The 15,008-nt window shown below is 44.7% G+C and overlaps 1 protein-coding gene across 2 annotated transcripts in view; it reads right to left on the bottom strand.

Annotated features, from left to right (window-relative positions):
* heatr5a (HEAT repeat containing 5a) overlaps positions 1-15,008 on the bottom strand; it is a 32,199-nt gene that overhangs the window by 5,722 nt on the left and 11,469 nt on the right. Inside the window, exons 11-31 of one of the 2 annotated variants that reach the window (XM_033642646.2) lie at positions 14,668-14,779; positions 14,103-14,255; positions 13,316-13,415; positions 12,944-13,053; positions 11,826-11,995; positions 11,567-11,730; positions 11,162-11,267; positions 10,688-10,878; positions 8,408-8,567; positions 8,005-8,194; positions 7,755-7,924; positions 6,116-6,142; positions 3,401-3,545; positions 2,815-2,997; positions 2,387-2,626; positions 2,131-2,309; positions 1,309-1,377; positions 824-1,003; positions 499-736; positions 308-412; positions 78-200 (exon numbers count right to left, since the gene is read on the bottom strand). In XM_033642646.2, the coding sequence (XP_033498537.2) occupies positions 78-200; positions 308-412; positions 499-736; positions 824-1,003; positions 1,309-1,377; positions 2,131-2,309; positions 2,387-2,626; positions 2,815-2,997; positions 3,401-3,545; positions 6,116-6,142; positions 7,755-7,924; positions 8,005-8,194; positions 8,408-8,567; positions 10,688-10,878; positions 11,162-11,267; positions 11,567-11,730; positions 11,826-11,995; positions 12,944-13,053; positions 13,316-13,415; positions 14,103-14,255; positions 14,668-14,779 (3,115 nt within the window). The remainder of the gene's footprint in view (positions 1-77; positions 201-307; positions 413-498; positions 737-823; positions 1,004-1,308; positions 1,378-2,130; positions 2,310-2,386; positions 2,627-2,814; positions 2,998-3,400; positions 3,546-6,115; positions 6,143-7,754; positions 7,925-8,004; positions 8,195-8,407; positions 8,568-10,687; positions 10,879-11,161; positions 11,268-11,566; positions 11,731-11,825; positions 11,996-12,943; positions 13,054-13,315; positions 13,416-14,102; positions 14,256-14,667; positions 14,780-15,008) is intronic. The other variant, XM_033642647.2, reaches the window with a different exon arrangement.

The following is a 15,008-nucleotide window of genomic DNA, read 5'->3' as shown; positions in this document are numbered from 1 at the left end:
AAAAAATCATGATTTAAAAGATACACCTTTGAGTCTTTAAGTATCTGGAGGGTTTTGTATTTGAACTAGTTTCTTACCCAGTATGAGATGCAGTCTGTCGGTGTTGATGTCCTCTGGACTCTTGGCTCCACCCCCTCCCATGGATGTAGGCGTGGCCGGTCTGGACAGGTTGGCAGGTGCATCGTCTGTCATCAGAAAACCTGCAACACACAGCCACAGCTGGCTGTTTAACACCTGTGTATGTACTTCTTAAATCACACAGAAGAGGAGCAAGGAGGGAGGATGGAAGAGGAGGAGGAGCACTGACCGGTGCTGTGGAGCCACAGGGAGGTGGCATGGAGGATGGGAGCCCAGGAGGAGGAGTAATGAGCCCTGGCCTGGTTCACCGTCTCTGCTGTGTAGAAAGAACCACCTGGAGGAGGAAGAGGAGGACAAACTCAAGACTCAAGACTCCTGACCATCTTTGAACACATCATGCTCCTGGTCGCCTCCTCCTACCTGCTGCAGGTAGCCGTGATGCGTACTCCTGTGGGAGCGTCAGCAGGGCGTAGTCCTGCAGCGCCGCCAACCACAGACGGCTCAGCGTCGACAGATCTGATTGGACCAACTTCAGGAGGCCTGCACCTCCTGACTCAGAGCCTGAGCTGTCATTGTTCAGAGAGGAGGAGACGGACAGGTCAGCCGTCCTATCAGGGCTCTCCTTCTGTCTGCTCCTCTGAACAGCTACGATGTAAACCTGAGATATTAAACACAAACCATAAAAAGAAGAATTTGAATGAATACATCGAACAATAAATGAACAGTAACAGCAGTGCAGTCCCACCTCGGCCCACGCCTTCAGTACAGCCAGTGTTTCCATGGTAGCAGTGGCCTCGTTGTACAGCTGGCTGGACGTGTCCTTTCCCGCCTGAACTTTAGCCAATGAGGAGGCCAGGAGCTGATGGACGCGCCGCAGGTCACGCAGGTCACTGACCACACCGCTGGCAATCCAAGCGCTGCACACCTGCAGAGGAGAGGACAGGGTTAAAGGTCAGAGTGAGTACAGGAGGTGGAGCCTTCTGTGTGGGTTTCCTCCAGGTGCTCCAGCTTCCTCCCACAGTCCAAAGACATGCAGGTTAATTGGTGACACTAAATTGTCCGTAGGTGTGAATGTGAGTGTGAATGTTGTCTGTCTCTATGTGTCAGCCCCGTGATAGTCTGGTGACCTGTCCAGAGTGAACTTAATTTTAAATGACTCAAATTGGAATCGGGGGGAAAAAATGACTGGGACATCCCTAATAATTAACATGATTATTGATGATCGATCACCTGGCAGGCCTTGGCTGTGACGTCAGGAGGAGCGTCAGCAGTGAAGGCTGGTCTGAGAGCAGCTCCAACCTACACACACACACAAACACACACACAAATAAAGAAAACAAGATACAAATTACAGCCATCAGCTCGTCAAAGAGGTCTGGAATAAATCAACTATTCTGATTATTAAATATTTAAATTATTCATTAAACACCAATGTCAAACATTCTCTGATCCCAGTGTCTCCATATGAACAGTTCTTAGTTTATAGGCTGAACAAATAATTCATCATTCAAACATGTAACTAAATGATTAATCAGGATTTTAAATAATAATTCCAATCTGATTTGGCCGTTCCCCTTTTTTTTTTGCTGCGTCCACCGCGTGCATAATGGTGCCTTTTTTAGGAACAGTGTGTGTTGGCTCCAGAGCTTGCATCAGCTTCTTAAATCCTGCGCCCTCAATAGTCCAGCTCCAGAAATGCTGTCCGCTCTTCTCTCAAAGTAGTCTCCAAATGGCAAGGAGTGAGATGGAGGGAACACTGGGTGCGCTAAGTAGCTAACATTAGCTTATCTGGTTTAGCTTTTTTCATGAGTGTTCTGATCGACAGATGATTTGACTCATGGACTCTCAGAGGGCAGCCATAAAATAATCACAGACCTTGCAGCTTAAAATTGAAAACAAGACAAAACAAGAACTGCAAATTTCTGTGAAAATAAAAACTACCTTCAGCCAATCAGAACTCAGTATTCTCACGTCTACACTGATCTGTATTCAGTTTTCCTTTCTTTGTTCTGTCCCTTAAACCTGGTGATGAATGAGACGAGTGGTCCTTACGTTGGCCTGGTACTGCTCCAGGATCACATGACCCGGGAACTCCGGTTCAGGGATGGCTGAGAAGCGCCTGATGATCACCAGCAGGGTCTGAAGACCCGCCAGCCGCAGCTGGTCACTGTGGTCCGTCGCCGCCATGAACGCCATGCGGACCAGGTCGCCAAGATGGAGGACCAAGAAGTCTGTGGAGAGACAGGTCAGAGAGGTCAGTAGAGCTCACAAACACTGAGTAAGTGAGGGCACTCTGCAGGGGTCTTACCAGTGGACTCATTGAGGCGCCGCTCCTGAGCCAGAGCCATGTCAAAGTGAGCCGGGTCTGCAGTCTCACACTGAGCTATGATGCGGCACACACACTCCATGGCGAAGCGGCGCGTGGCCCAGCGCAGGGCCGTGAACGGGCCGCTGGACTCAGAACGAGCCTTGAAGGCAGAAGAGTCATCGTCTCTGCTGGGGTCCGCCTCCTCGTCCTCCTGCCTCGCCTCGACCGGAGCCCGGGAGTCTGAAAGCGAGAGTAGGCACGTTAGTTAATTCCTGAGAAACTCAAAGTCCACTTACTGATTTTTCCAGAGCTTTCAACTGCACATGATGGTCTTCATCAGCCCCTCATACTGTCCCAGATACTTTTTCTCTCTGTGTACTTTTTCTCAAAGTTAAAAAACATGTTTGTACGTGACGGCCTGAACCCACCGGTGGTCGCAGACAGGACGTCCTTGCAGAGTTTGAGCCAGTGTCCCAGTTTCCCGCTGGTGGCGCTGGACGCCATCATGTGGACCAGAGTCTCCTGGATGTCCTTCCTCAGGCCAGGATCTGACTCCCGGTCCAACAGAGTGAACAGAGCTCCTTCTAGCCCCACCTCCTTTATGGTGACGTCTGCAGAGGGAGGAGGCGTTAGGATGTCAGTGTGTGTCTAACAGTTCTGCATGATGTGCAAGAAATATGTGTAATATAAACCGAGATGGTGAAAAGAAAATGCAATAAAACTAATTAAAACAATGACTGTGGGTCTGGCTGAATATGCTGCAGACTCTTCTTAAAGACTATAGACTGATCTTTCTGCTATAGCGGATAAATGCTCTGGCTTGTTTCTATTTCTTTCAGCTCATCACTACAGTGAAAAAGTTATTTATTTAGTTATTGAACTCTTTGTGTAAAAACCATATTAGGTGCAAATTATCAATTATATGTCTTCTTTAATGTGCTTTAATAATAACAGTAATATAATAATTCTGTGATGATCAGCAGTAACAGGACCGAGTGTCTCCGTGTGTCTCACCCAGCTGAGTGTTGTCTCGTCTGGGCAGCTCTTTGACAAGAGTCACGGCGTGTTCAGAAACCTCCACAGCCTCCCGCTGCACGAGCTGCCGCAGACACGCCACCACGGCCCGACGCAGACACAGGTACGAGCTGCACAGGTGAGCCTAAGACACACACATGCAGAGGAGTTAACACGTGGACTGCAGGTGCACTCTGTCAGCAGGTTTATCAGAGGACACATGCAGCTACACACAGTGTCTCCTCCAGAAACCTAGCTCGAGTGATGAACATTTTAATGACTAATTCATCTGACAATTATTTTTTCGAATAATCCAAGGACTGTAAAATGAAGATTACAAATTCCCAAAGCCCAAAGTGACGTCTTTTATCCAACAGAAATACAACGGTATTCTCACAACTCGGAAGATGTTTGATATTTTTGCTGAAAAAAAGTTTTCATTATAAACACACATTATGTCAATCTGCTAATTTATATGGTCTATTTAATATCATCAAGGAACACAACTAACAGTTGTTACCCCTGTCGATTAATCTTCTAATTAACTGATGAATTATTCTGCCAACAACGTCTCGGAGAAGTGATGTCACGTCAAACACATATTCAACTACCTGTCACTTTAAAGTAGCCACATGACGGTAAACTGAGAGATCATTTAAGATTCATTCATCAACCTCCCAGGATGAATCTTAACAATAATAATCAGATGGATGTGTGAGCTCATTCCAGAGGAAACACTGAGTAGTTTGACTGCAGGAGATAAAAACGGCCAGCAGGGAGGTTTTGTTAAAGCAAACTGTGGGTTAAGTCGTGTTACTGAGTTAGCCGTCAGTCTGCAAAGCAAACAGAAACTCCAAACAGAAAAACTGTGAGACAAAAAAAGGTTCCAACGTTAAGCAATGACAGTGAGTTAATAACACGGCATCAAAACAGAGGAAAATGTTAAAAAGCTGGACAGAAAACTGTGTGACGTGTCTCATAATTAACAGATAATTAAAACTGTTTCGGTGACAGAAACAGTTTGAAAGGAATCGTTCATCCACAAAATGACCATCTGTATATCAGTAACTCACTTTGTGTCACACTGAATTCATGAATGAAACTTTGTTCTTCTCTAATGCCTCCACACAGTCAACGGAGAATCCAAACAGTCCTTTGGATGTATAACACCAGGTTGTTGGCTCCCCACTTTAGCTAATGTTTGCTGTTGAGATCATACATACAAATATAAATGTTTTTGTCAATATGGAGATGCTACATAGTGTTAGCTTGGTTCAGCTCATTGTACTGAAATCATTCAGATTTACCAGCATGATGAAAAAATAAGTAGAGACTCCCTTCCTCTGAAGCTGTCGTAAAGTCAGAATATGTGTCATAAAAATGAATCCACGTTATCAGTATTGTTTTAACAGGATAAAACGGTGTGTCGGTATCCTCAAGTGCCATGAAACAAGTGTCCTAATAGAACACATAATTGGTATGTTATTCAAAGCCTAATTTTTATATAACTAATATTCATACTGGTTCAAATAAACAATTTGATTGTATTTCTCATCTTTGCTGAGCAACAATTTTGTGTGAAAGGAATTAAAGGCCTGTTGATTTCAGTGACATTAGCAAATAATAACCCGGGCTACTAATTGAAGACTTAGGGTATATCAAAACCTCTGTTTACAAACTCTCACACAATTTGTGCAGCCTAATCCAAATTTCATTTATCCAGTCGTATGATCAGTACTTCCCAAACACACGCATTTTCACTATAACATTAGGATTTAAAACACGTTAGTAATCTGCTCAAGCAGTGATCATATGCATCTGCTTGTTCAGGCAAGATCAGGGTACGCTACTCATTGGCGGAAGTGTTTTAAACTGTACTGTTTTAGTAAAAATACATGTGTTTGTGAAGCACTGAGTGTATGACTGGATAAATGACACTTGGATTTTACTGCATGAGTTGTGTGAGAGTTTGTAAATTAATGTTTTGTTAAAGAAACAGTGTGCAGGATTTAGTGGCGTCTAGCTCTGAGGACTGCAGATTTCAACCAGCTGAAAGTTCTTCTGGTCAGAATACCTTCAGTGTTATTGTTCAGGAGGTTTTTATCAGGAGCTGAATTATCCACAGAGGTCTCGTCCTCTCCAAAACAATCAGCACAGGTGATTTTAACAGGTTAAAACACTGAATAAACCAGTTTCACATTAAAAATCAGCGTTTTTCCAACACTGTTTGGCTCATCGTGGAGGGACTGCTAGCTACAGTGTCCGATGTGAAAACACGAATGTTCCTATCTAGAGCCAGTGTTTGGTTTGTACGTTCTGGGCTACTGTAGTAACATGGCGGTGCAACATGACAGATTCCGTAGACGAGGACCTGCTCCCTATGTAGATAGAAACGATTCACTTTTAGGTCATGAAAACACCAGTAAACATACTTAAATTTCATTTCTGCCTACATATCCCCCTAAATCCTACACACTGGACTTTTTAACGTGCTCCCTGTTTACTTCAGTTCATGAAGAATGTTCGCCTTTTTAGGATTCTCGGTTCACCGTAGAGACATTAGAGAAAATCAAAGTTTTCTTCATGAATTAGATAAACAAAAGGTCATTTTATGGGTGAACTATTCCTTTGGAAATAAAAGTGTTACGGCAGAAAGAAGCTGAAAAGAAAAGCCAAACAAACAGCAGCTTCAGGCCTTGCAGAGAGAGAACCTACCAACATGGAATAATCCAACAAGATCTCCTGCAAGACACAAGACAGGGTCAAAAACACACACACTGCTTACTGTACATGGACGACTACGCTCAGACAAACACGTCTGTAGCGCCATGTAGCAGAAGTCTCAGACTCAGAGCAGGTCCTGAGGTGTGGATTATTAAATGGGTCCAAAAGCCTTTATTCTGATCATTATTATTGCACATTAGCCTTGAAGCAGCTCCTGTAGAGTATAACATGCCAATATTTCACTGCTCATGTTGAAAATATGACAGGGCTGTGAGGGATATTTTAGGAATAAGTCACTAGAGGGTCTGAAAACAGGGTCTGCTAAATCCAGCAAGAAAGTCGCCAAGTTGGCAACACTAAGCGCAGCGCTGTAAAGGAAAGGGGTGTGCTGGATTTACAATCAAGACCAAACGAAAGCATCATAAGCACAACAGTCATTTTATCTTGATTATCTTCTTTTCACAATTGTTGGAAGCTCAAACCATTATTGAAAATAAGATCTGATTGATCACCCAGCTCGTTTAAGTAGTTCACATGTAGTTTAGGTACAGTCAAGTGTAGTTCAGGTATATTTAGGCGTAGCTTGGTTGTAGTCAGATGTAGTTAGGTGTTGTTCAGGTGTATTTGGGCGTAGCTTGGTTGTAGTCAGATGTAGTTAGGTGTTGTTCAGGTGTATTTAGGCGTAGCTTGGTTGTAGTCAGATGTAGTTAGGTGTTGTTCAGGTGTATTTGGGCGTAGCTTGGTTGTAGTCAGATGTAGTTAGGTGTTGTTCAGGTGTATTTGGGCGTAGCTTGGTTGTAGTCAGATGTAGTTGGGTGTTGTTCAGATGTAATCAGATGTAGTTCAGATGTAGTTCAGGTATAGTCAGGTGTAGTTAGGTGTTGTTCAGGTGTATTTAGGTGTAGCTTGGTTGTAGTCAGATGTAGTTAGGTGTTGTTCAGGTGTATTTGGGCGTAGCTTGGTTGTAGTCAGATGTAGTTAGGTGTTGTTCAGGTGTATTTGGGCGTAGCTTGGTTGTAGTCAGATGTAGTTAGGTGTTGTTCAGGTGTATTTGGGCGTAGCTTGGTTGTAGTCAGATGTAGTTAGGTGTTGTTCAGGTGTATTTGGGCGTAGCTTGGTTGTAGTCAGATGTAGTTAGGTGTTGTTCAGGTGTATTTAGGCGTAGCTTGGTTGTAGTCAGATGTAGTTAGGTGTTGTTCAGATGTAATCAGATGTAGTTCAGATGTAGTTCAGGTATAGTCAGGTGTAGTTAGGTGTTGTTCAGGTGTATTTAGGCGTAGCTTGGTTGTAGTCAGATGTAGTTAGGTGTTGTTCAGGTGTATTTGGGCGTCGCTTGGTTGTAGTCAGATGTAGTTAGGTGTTGTTCAGGTGTATTTAGGCGTAGCTTGGTTGTAGTCAGATGTAGTTAGGTGTTGTTCAGGTGTATTTGGGCGTTGCTTGGTTGTAGTCAGATGTAGTTAGGTGTTGTTCAGGTGTATTTAGGCGTAGCTTGGTTGTAGTCAGACGTAGTTAGGTGTTGTTCAGATGTAATCAGATGTAGTTCAGATGTAGTTCAGGTATAGTCAGGTGTAGTTAGGTGTAGTCGGTTGTATTCTGGAGTAGATAGTAGTTGTAGTTCAGGTGTACTCACACAGAGTGCAGGTACAAGGCTGGCCAGGTTGACGTGTGGAGGTGAGAACATGTGCAGCTGCTGCAGACAGGAAATGGCTCTGGCCTGAACCAGACAGTCGGGACCGTCCTGCATCACCCCACATCCAACCAGACAGCTGGAGCGCAGACCGGACACTGCTACACCTTCACCTGTCAGAACAACACACATCATTCAAACACTTCCTAAAAATGACTCTGTTTCTGTCCTCAGGTGTGATTGTGGGCGGTACCTTGCAGGTCGGGGCCCAGGCAGGTGATGAGGGCGTGCAGGCAGCGTCCCAGGCTGTGGTGCACCTCTGGGTGGGTGGGGGGAGCCGACAGGAGCAGGCGTAGCACCAGTGTGAAGGACGGCTCGGCGTGGGTGCGGTACAAACCACCGGACAGGTCGACCACCAGAGACAGACTGTGGAGGGACCAGGTCTGCACCCAACAGACACACAGAGGACATGTGGTCACGTCTTTAAACACTGTTTTAGGATTTAATTTGAGTTCAGGTGAGTGTGTGATGTCAGCGAAGCATCTATATTTCCACAAAACAAAGTCAGATTCCCGTCATGCGTCGATCTGGAGGTGAATTTTAGTGACAATCCACAAACGTGACGTCATACAGACAGACAGAACACGTGTGTGTACCTGGACCTCAGGTGAGGTGCTGTCCTGGCTCAGAGTGAACAGGACTCCGAGGCAGGTGGACAGGTGTTGAGGTGAGCTGATTCCTCCGGTGTAGCGGTACAGCGCCCCCAGAGCCAGAGCGTAGCCACTGCGAGACGCTGCATCCCGAGCCGTCTTGAGCCTAAACAGTCGTGATCAATACAGTGAGTGTAGTAGTGTACTAGTAATAGAAGCAGTGGTCATTTTCAGAGATGTAGTTTTAGTTTTAATAGTCGGGTAAGGCAGGTCTGTTCTTACAGTAGCTTTAAAACACGCATACACAAGTCTAAACACTTTAAATGAGCAAAGGAACTTGATTAAGGGCCCTTTCACACCTTGTTTGCTGCAGACTTCCTGACTTGTCGGTCTGAGCAAACCAAAAAAAAACAGGTGTTAAACCTTCCCACACAGTCAACTGGGAGGAAAATAAAAAAAACTTCAACCAAACCAGGTCTGTATAAAGGAAACAGTCAATACAACGAGTGACAAAACTGATCACATCCTCATCTGATCAATAATAATAATATTACACACCTACAATACGACTCAACAGACAGATCAGCACAAGTTTAAGAGTTGTGAAAAGCGAGGCGAGTGTGACATGACCAACCTGCACAGCACAGATCTCACAGAGCAGAAACCCTTTGAACAGAGTAATGTGTCAGCTGGTCTAAATATAACACAGGATGTGCACACACACACACTCTGCATCACAGCATCATGACTCGCAGCTTCAGACACACTCAGATATATCTGGATCTCAGTTATTTAAAGCTTTGTTGGACTAATTCTGGTTTTCTTATCTAATCATCTGTGTGATTAATATTTTTGGATTATGACCTGATTTTTTTTGTTTGTGCTGTTGTTACTTTGAGATCGCAGAGACTGCAAATAGATTACAATGATTTTGTTTTCATCAGTGACACCTCTGCTTTAATACTCTCAAATATGTAATGAAATATAGTGAAGAATATATAAACGAATACTAAAAGAATCATCTCTATATTCAACAGAAAACAATGTGTAACTTCTGTAAAGCTCATTAGTAAATGACAGTTCCCAAAGATCCTCTCCTGTAGTGACCGTCCACTCCAACACTGACTGCAGCCATCTACAACTGTGGTTCCCAACTGGTCCAGCAAAGGGGTCCAGAATTTTTATTAGTTCAAGGTCCACACAGTTTAATATATTCGGTGTCATACTTGCATTTGAACCTGTTGTCGAGCTAGTTTGCTGCCTCTGTCAAGTATCTTTCCGTTTCGCTCACAGCAAGAAACAGCTCTTGAAAATAAAAGCTCTGTGCCACTTGCGGTCCATTAAGAAAAGACCCAGGACCTACTTTTGGACCAGGACTGACCACTTCAGAACCACCGATCTACAACTACAGGAACACACAAATATGTGAAGGTGTGTGTTAATGCTCAGGGCTGCAATGGTTCCTGTATTTGTGCCAAACCATCACAGTAGGGTTGGGTACCGTTCATAACTGACCTGATACGGTACCAGTATCTGGAATTCGGTACCGGTACCAAGCGGTACCTTATTTCGGTACGTTTTAAAGTCTAAACTTCTCAGTTTCAACATTTTATTGAGAACATTTAGGAACAGTGCTGCACATTAACTTTTGTCTGCACATTTTTTTTGTCGCCATTGTTGCTGAGTCTGAGGTGCGAGTCATGTGCTCTCGCTTCGCCTCCAACTCAGGTACCGAAATTTGGCACCAATTCATTTTAAGTGAACTGGTACTCGGTAGTACCGACATGAATCGGTATCAAGTACAAAAAGTACCGGGTTTCGGTACCCAACCCTACATCACAGTCTGGTGCACACAGCTGCACACAGAATACACAGCCTGTAGAGTGATGCACCGAACGTGGAACCCAAAACAGAAGTTTCAACGGACAACTTTTAGCCGTACACCGTTGGTTACATGTGCTAAGGTTAGCACAACAAGCTGATTGGCTGGAGCTGGAAGCACCACCTGCAGGTTTCCAGTCAGCCACAAGAGCAACAGAGAGAAAGGACGTGGGTGGTGTGTCGGCATCACTCAACCATTGTACGTTGTCATTAAAATGTTTCTAATTTGTATCATGAAAACATTTTACCAAAATGTTCCCTCTGTCTCCAGCAGGATGATTGTGTCAGTCTTTGTTCTACTGTCTGTTCTAAGTACATGAACACATGTTGGGGTTTTTCCTGCAGTACCGATCTTACACCAAACTGTGACTTTAGTGTAACGTTACACCCCTAACGTCCACCTACCTGTCGAAGCAGAGCAGGGAGACGGAGACGGTGAATCCAGGATCTCCGACCACCTGAACCAGTCGAGCGAGACCTTCAGCTGCCAGACATCGCAGCAGAGGACTGGCGCTCTCCAGTGCCCCCGACAGGAGGGACAACGCTGGGGAGCGCACCTCCTCCGGCCCCAGAGAGCCCCGGATACCACCCTGGTGCTGAGGAGGTGGAAACGGGTTAGTGGGGTTTTTTTTTTAGTTTACATTTGTAAGCTGATGATATGTCAGAGGTTTGTGTTTTTCAATATGTAGTGGAGTTCTGCTGCCCTCAAGTGGACAACAAATATATGAATGCAGCTTTATATAGAAAAAATGGTACAAGAGTGTGCAGACCTGCTCCAATTATAACCAAATATTTGTCCTGTACACACAAACCTGCACATAAATTTCAAGTGTCTGTATGTCTTAGTGGCGTAACGCCTGATGTTGACAAGTGTAGTACCTTGAGTAGACTGCAGAGGGCGGCGCAGACGTGTGTCTGAACGGTCTGCTGGCGTTGACCCTTCAGCTGGTTCACCGTTTCCACAAACTGCTCCAATATCTTCACCCTGAGAGACACAGGGAGAGTTTGTTATCTATAAATCTGGTTAATAAAGCTCCATCAAGCTGTGAACACATGGATTCAAACTGGGTTAGTTGGGATAGAAACAGCGAGTCATGTAGAGGGGGTCGGCCGCAGGACAGCGACCTCTCTGTCATCAATACCTTCACCTTGCCGTGCTCTACCTTTTGTGCCGGGCCAGCAAGAGCAAAAAAATGTCATTCAGTGTTTTCAACTAAATCTATGCGCAGTGGTATCTGAATACGAGGGAGTGGTCTCTTTTTTTTTCATTCCCAGGTGAGTTACCTCTGAGCAGAGATGATGTGAGGGTAGAGCACTCCAAAGAGGCGGACGGCCGTGGCGGTCAGAGCGACAGGAGGAGGAAGAGGAGCGGGAGCTTCATCACTCTTCTCACACAGACTGAACGCGTCGTTGTCCAGAGAGCCTCCTCCCACACTGCTGCCATGGAGCTGAAAACACACACACACACACACACACACACACACACACTCTCATCACACTGCGGGGAGCAGTTAGCATCCTGCTAGCCTCCAGCACTCGTTACCTGTTCCTCGATGTATCTGTGGTCGGTGTCGTGGAGGGCGGGGCCAACCAGTGGCAGATCGTCATGGTGACAGAGGGGAGGCAGCAGGGTGACCTCTGAACAGGGCTGGTTCAAGTTGTCCTGACCGGACAGATCCGACACCAGCTGGTTCATCACCAAACCAAAACTCTCTGCGGGACGAGGAGAGACGGGAGAAAACTCTTTATGACAACATCATCGTTCTGAGAGGAAAATACTGAAACTGAAAAGTTTATGGACAAAACAAAAAACACAACCAGGAGATGTGATGAATATCACGAAGGAACAAGATAAGGAAGAAGAGGAAGAAGAATACGCCAAGAAGGAAGAAACTAAGGACGGAAAGAAGCAACAATTATGGCTGTTCTGCAACAGTGAGTCTGGGCCAGACATTTTGAGGAGGAAGAAGAGAAAAGAGGAAGATGAAAAAAGGAAGAGAAATGAGAAATACAGGAGGGTCAATCAACACAACTGCCCAGGCAATAACTAATGTAGTAATAATAACTAGCCTATTTGTAGAGCAGTTTTCGAGCTGAAAACAAAGTGCTTTCCAAGGTGAAGAAAATACAAAACAAGAACGAGATCAATAAAACATAAGCTTTTACATACACCTACAATATAGACATAAACACCTGTAGGCATGCATACATACATATACACGTTTGCAAATGTATACACACCCACACACACAATAAGTCTATCAACTGTCAGGAGAGGCCGTTCTGTAAAAATGAGTCCTGAGAAGAGATTTAAAGACGTGAACAGAGTCAGCTGATCTGATGCTCAAAGCCGAGGAGCCAGAACTGAAAAGGCTTGATCACTCTTTGTCTTTAACCTGAAATGAAAAGACCCAGACTGGCAGTCCTGAGGGGCCTGTTTGGACGGTACAGTGTGAGAAGCTCAGTTATGTACTAAGATGCCAGATCATTGAGAGCCTTGTGTGTGATTAAAATGACTTTAAAATGTATTTTGAAGGAGACTGGAGGTGTGATGTGTGAGGATCGTTTTGTTTTGGTCTAAAGTCTCGCTGCGGAATTTTAGATAAGATGGAAGAAAGGGAAAAAGGAAAGAAAGGAGGAGTGAAGGAGGTGTGTTGTTACCTTGGTAGGTGTGTGGAGGCAGCTCAGCGAGCAGCTCATAGACTCTCAGTCTGTAGATGATCGACCAGCTGCGAACTGAACTGCCGTAAGACCTGAGGAGGGCAGGAAGCCTGGACACACACACACACACAGACAGATAACACACAGAGATACACAACACACACAAAGAAGAGGGCTTCAGAAGCAGGAACAGAAAAATAACTGTTATCACTGAAACTTGTTCTGGATTAAAGACCGCTTTACAGCTTTGGGACCTGTTTACTTCCTGTCAGCTACTGTATTCACAAACAATCCAAAATATTTATACTGTGCAGTTAGAAACAGTCTATAGAAATACTGTATTTGAAGTATTTTATTTTCTGAGGGACTGACCTGGTGAGCAGCGCCACAGCGCAGGCCAGAGGTGTGAGCAGACGGCTGATGATGTCATCGGTGACGAGCTCTCTGCAGTGCAGCACAAGGTTCTTCATCGCTGTTCAGACACAACAACACAGTCAGTTTCTCTTTCATGTGTTCGTCTGTTTACAGCTGTCGTCATTGTTTACCTCAACTCTAAAATCACTGATAAAACAGAAACTTGTCAAATATGCAAATAAGAATTTCATTGGCTGTTTACATGCACGCTAATATTACACTTTTATTCTGCATATGACAATATTCTGAATTCGATACTGGTCATCTAAACAGCATGTTCAGTTTAAATTAGGGCTGTCAAAGTAACATGTTCATTTCAATTAATTAATCACAGCAAATATAACATGTTAAAAAAATTGACACTGAATAATCGTGTTCAGCGGTGCCCTTTGACCCAGTGCGTCACTGAAGGCCACGGTGTCATTGTCACATGATGGAGACAATGAGATGACGCTGCTCGGCCCCGTGAATGGAACATTGAAAAAACAACACTGAGTCAGTCTACCTGTGACCGACTCACTAAGTCCCTGACAAAATGGACTGCAGACCAGTTTGGGTGGTAGAGCACAGGAGGACAACTGTGTCCAAAATCCAGCAGCTTTATTACGACACATCTGCCAAAATTCATTTGAACGGAAATTTTTTAAATAATTTCACAGCAAAAGTTGTAATTATTCATTCATTTTCCGTAACCGCTTATCCTGTTAGGGGTCGGGTAGGTGTTAGGCACTGTGTGTGGACTGACCGAACAGCGCCCCCGCACGTCCCTCCAGCGTAACCTGCCACGTGAAGTAGTCCCCTCGCCGCAGCTCCATCTCCTGCTCCCTGAGTGAAGCGGGAAACACACACCGCCACAGGAGCAGCAGACGGGACAGGTGGTGCTCCACCACAGCCGGGCCTGGACACACACACACACACACACACACACACACATTAACAAAGCAATTAATAAAATGCCTACTGACCTACTGCATCCTAATTTAAATTATATTAAAACAGGCTGAAGCTGTTTGTGTAACAGGAAGTAACGTTACACTGGGCCTCTTCAGGTAAGCTATTTTATTTGAGGGTGGGAGGATGCTGAACACATGCACACACATACATGTACACAAATTAGCAGAAATTGTTATGCGTGAATAAACACTCATGTTGACGAGTGCTTTACTATCAGCCTTTTATTTATTTCAGGAACATAATTACACAGAAAATATTAATTTAAACAGAAAAAACAAGCGGCCAAACAGCCTGCTAGTGTGGCGAAGCATAAAGGTACAGTGACAGGAAGTGTTCAGAGTGTGCAGGAGTTTTACCCAAAGTGATGAGAGAGGAGACGAGCAGCCAGCCGGCCTGAGTCCTCTGCACAGAGATGCGACTGTTCTGAGAGGCTGAACGCAGCAGGTCTTCAGCCAGACCCAGCACCACCTGCACACAGAGCGGGTCAGGTCACTTTGAAACGGAGTCAGTTACTGAATACAGTTAGTTACTTCATCCATTACAAAACACATGAAGTCTATTCACTAAATGTGAGGATTAAATGTAGAGGAGCACCTCACACAAACCAAGCAGCCCACCCGACCAAAGTCGATCCCCCCGCCTGGCCTAAAGCATCAAGAATTTTAAGTAAGCGTATTTTCAATATGTTTTTAAAACG

This window comes from Epinephelus lanceolatus, chromosome 15 (assembly GCF_041903045.1).
Source record: "Epinephelus lanceolatus isolate andai-2023 chromosome 15, ASM4190304v1, whole genome shotgun sequence".
Lineage (NCBI taxonomy): Eukaryota > Metazoa > Chordata > Actinopteri > Perciformes > Serranidae > Epinephelus > Epinephelus lanceolatus.
This window is presented reverse-complemented; position numbering and strand designations above follow the sequence as displayed.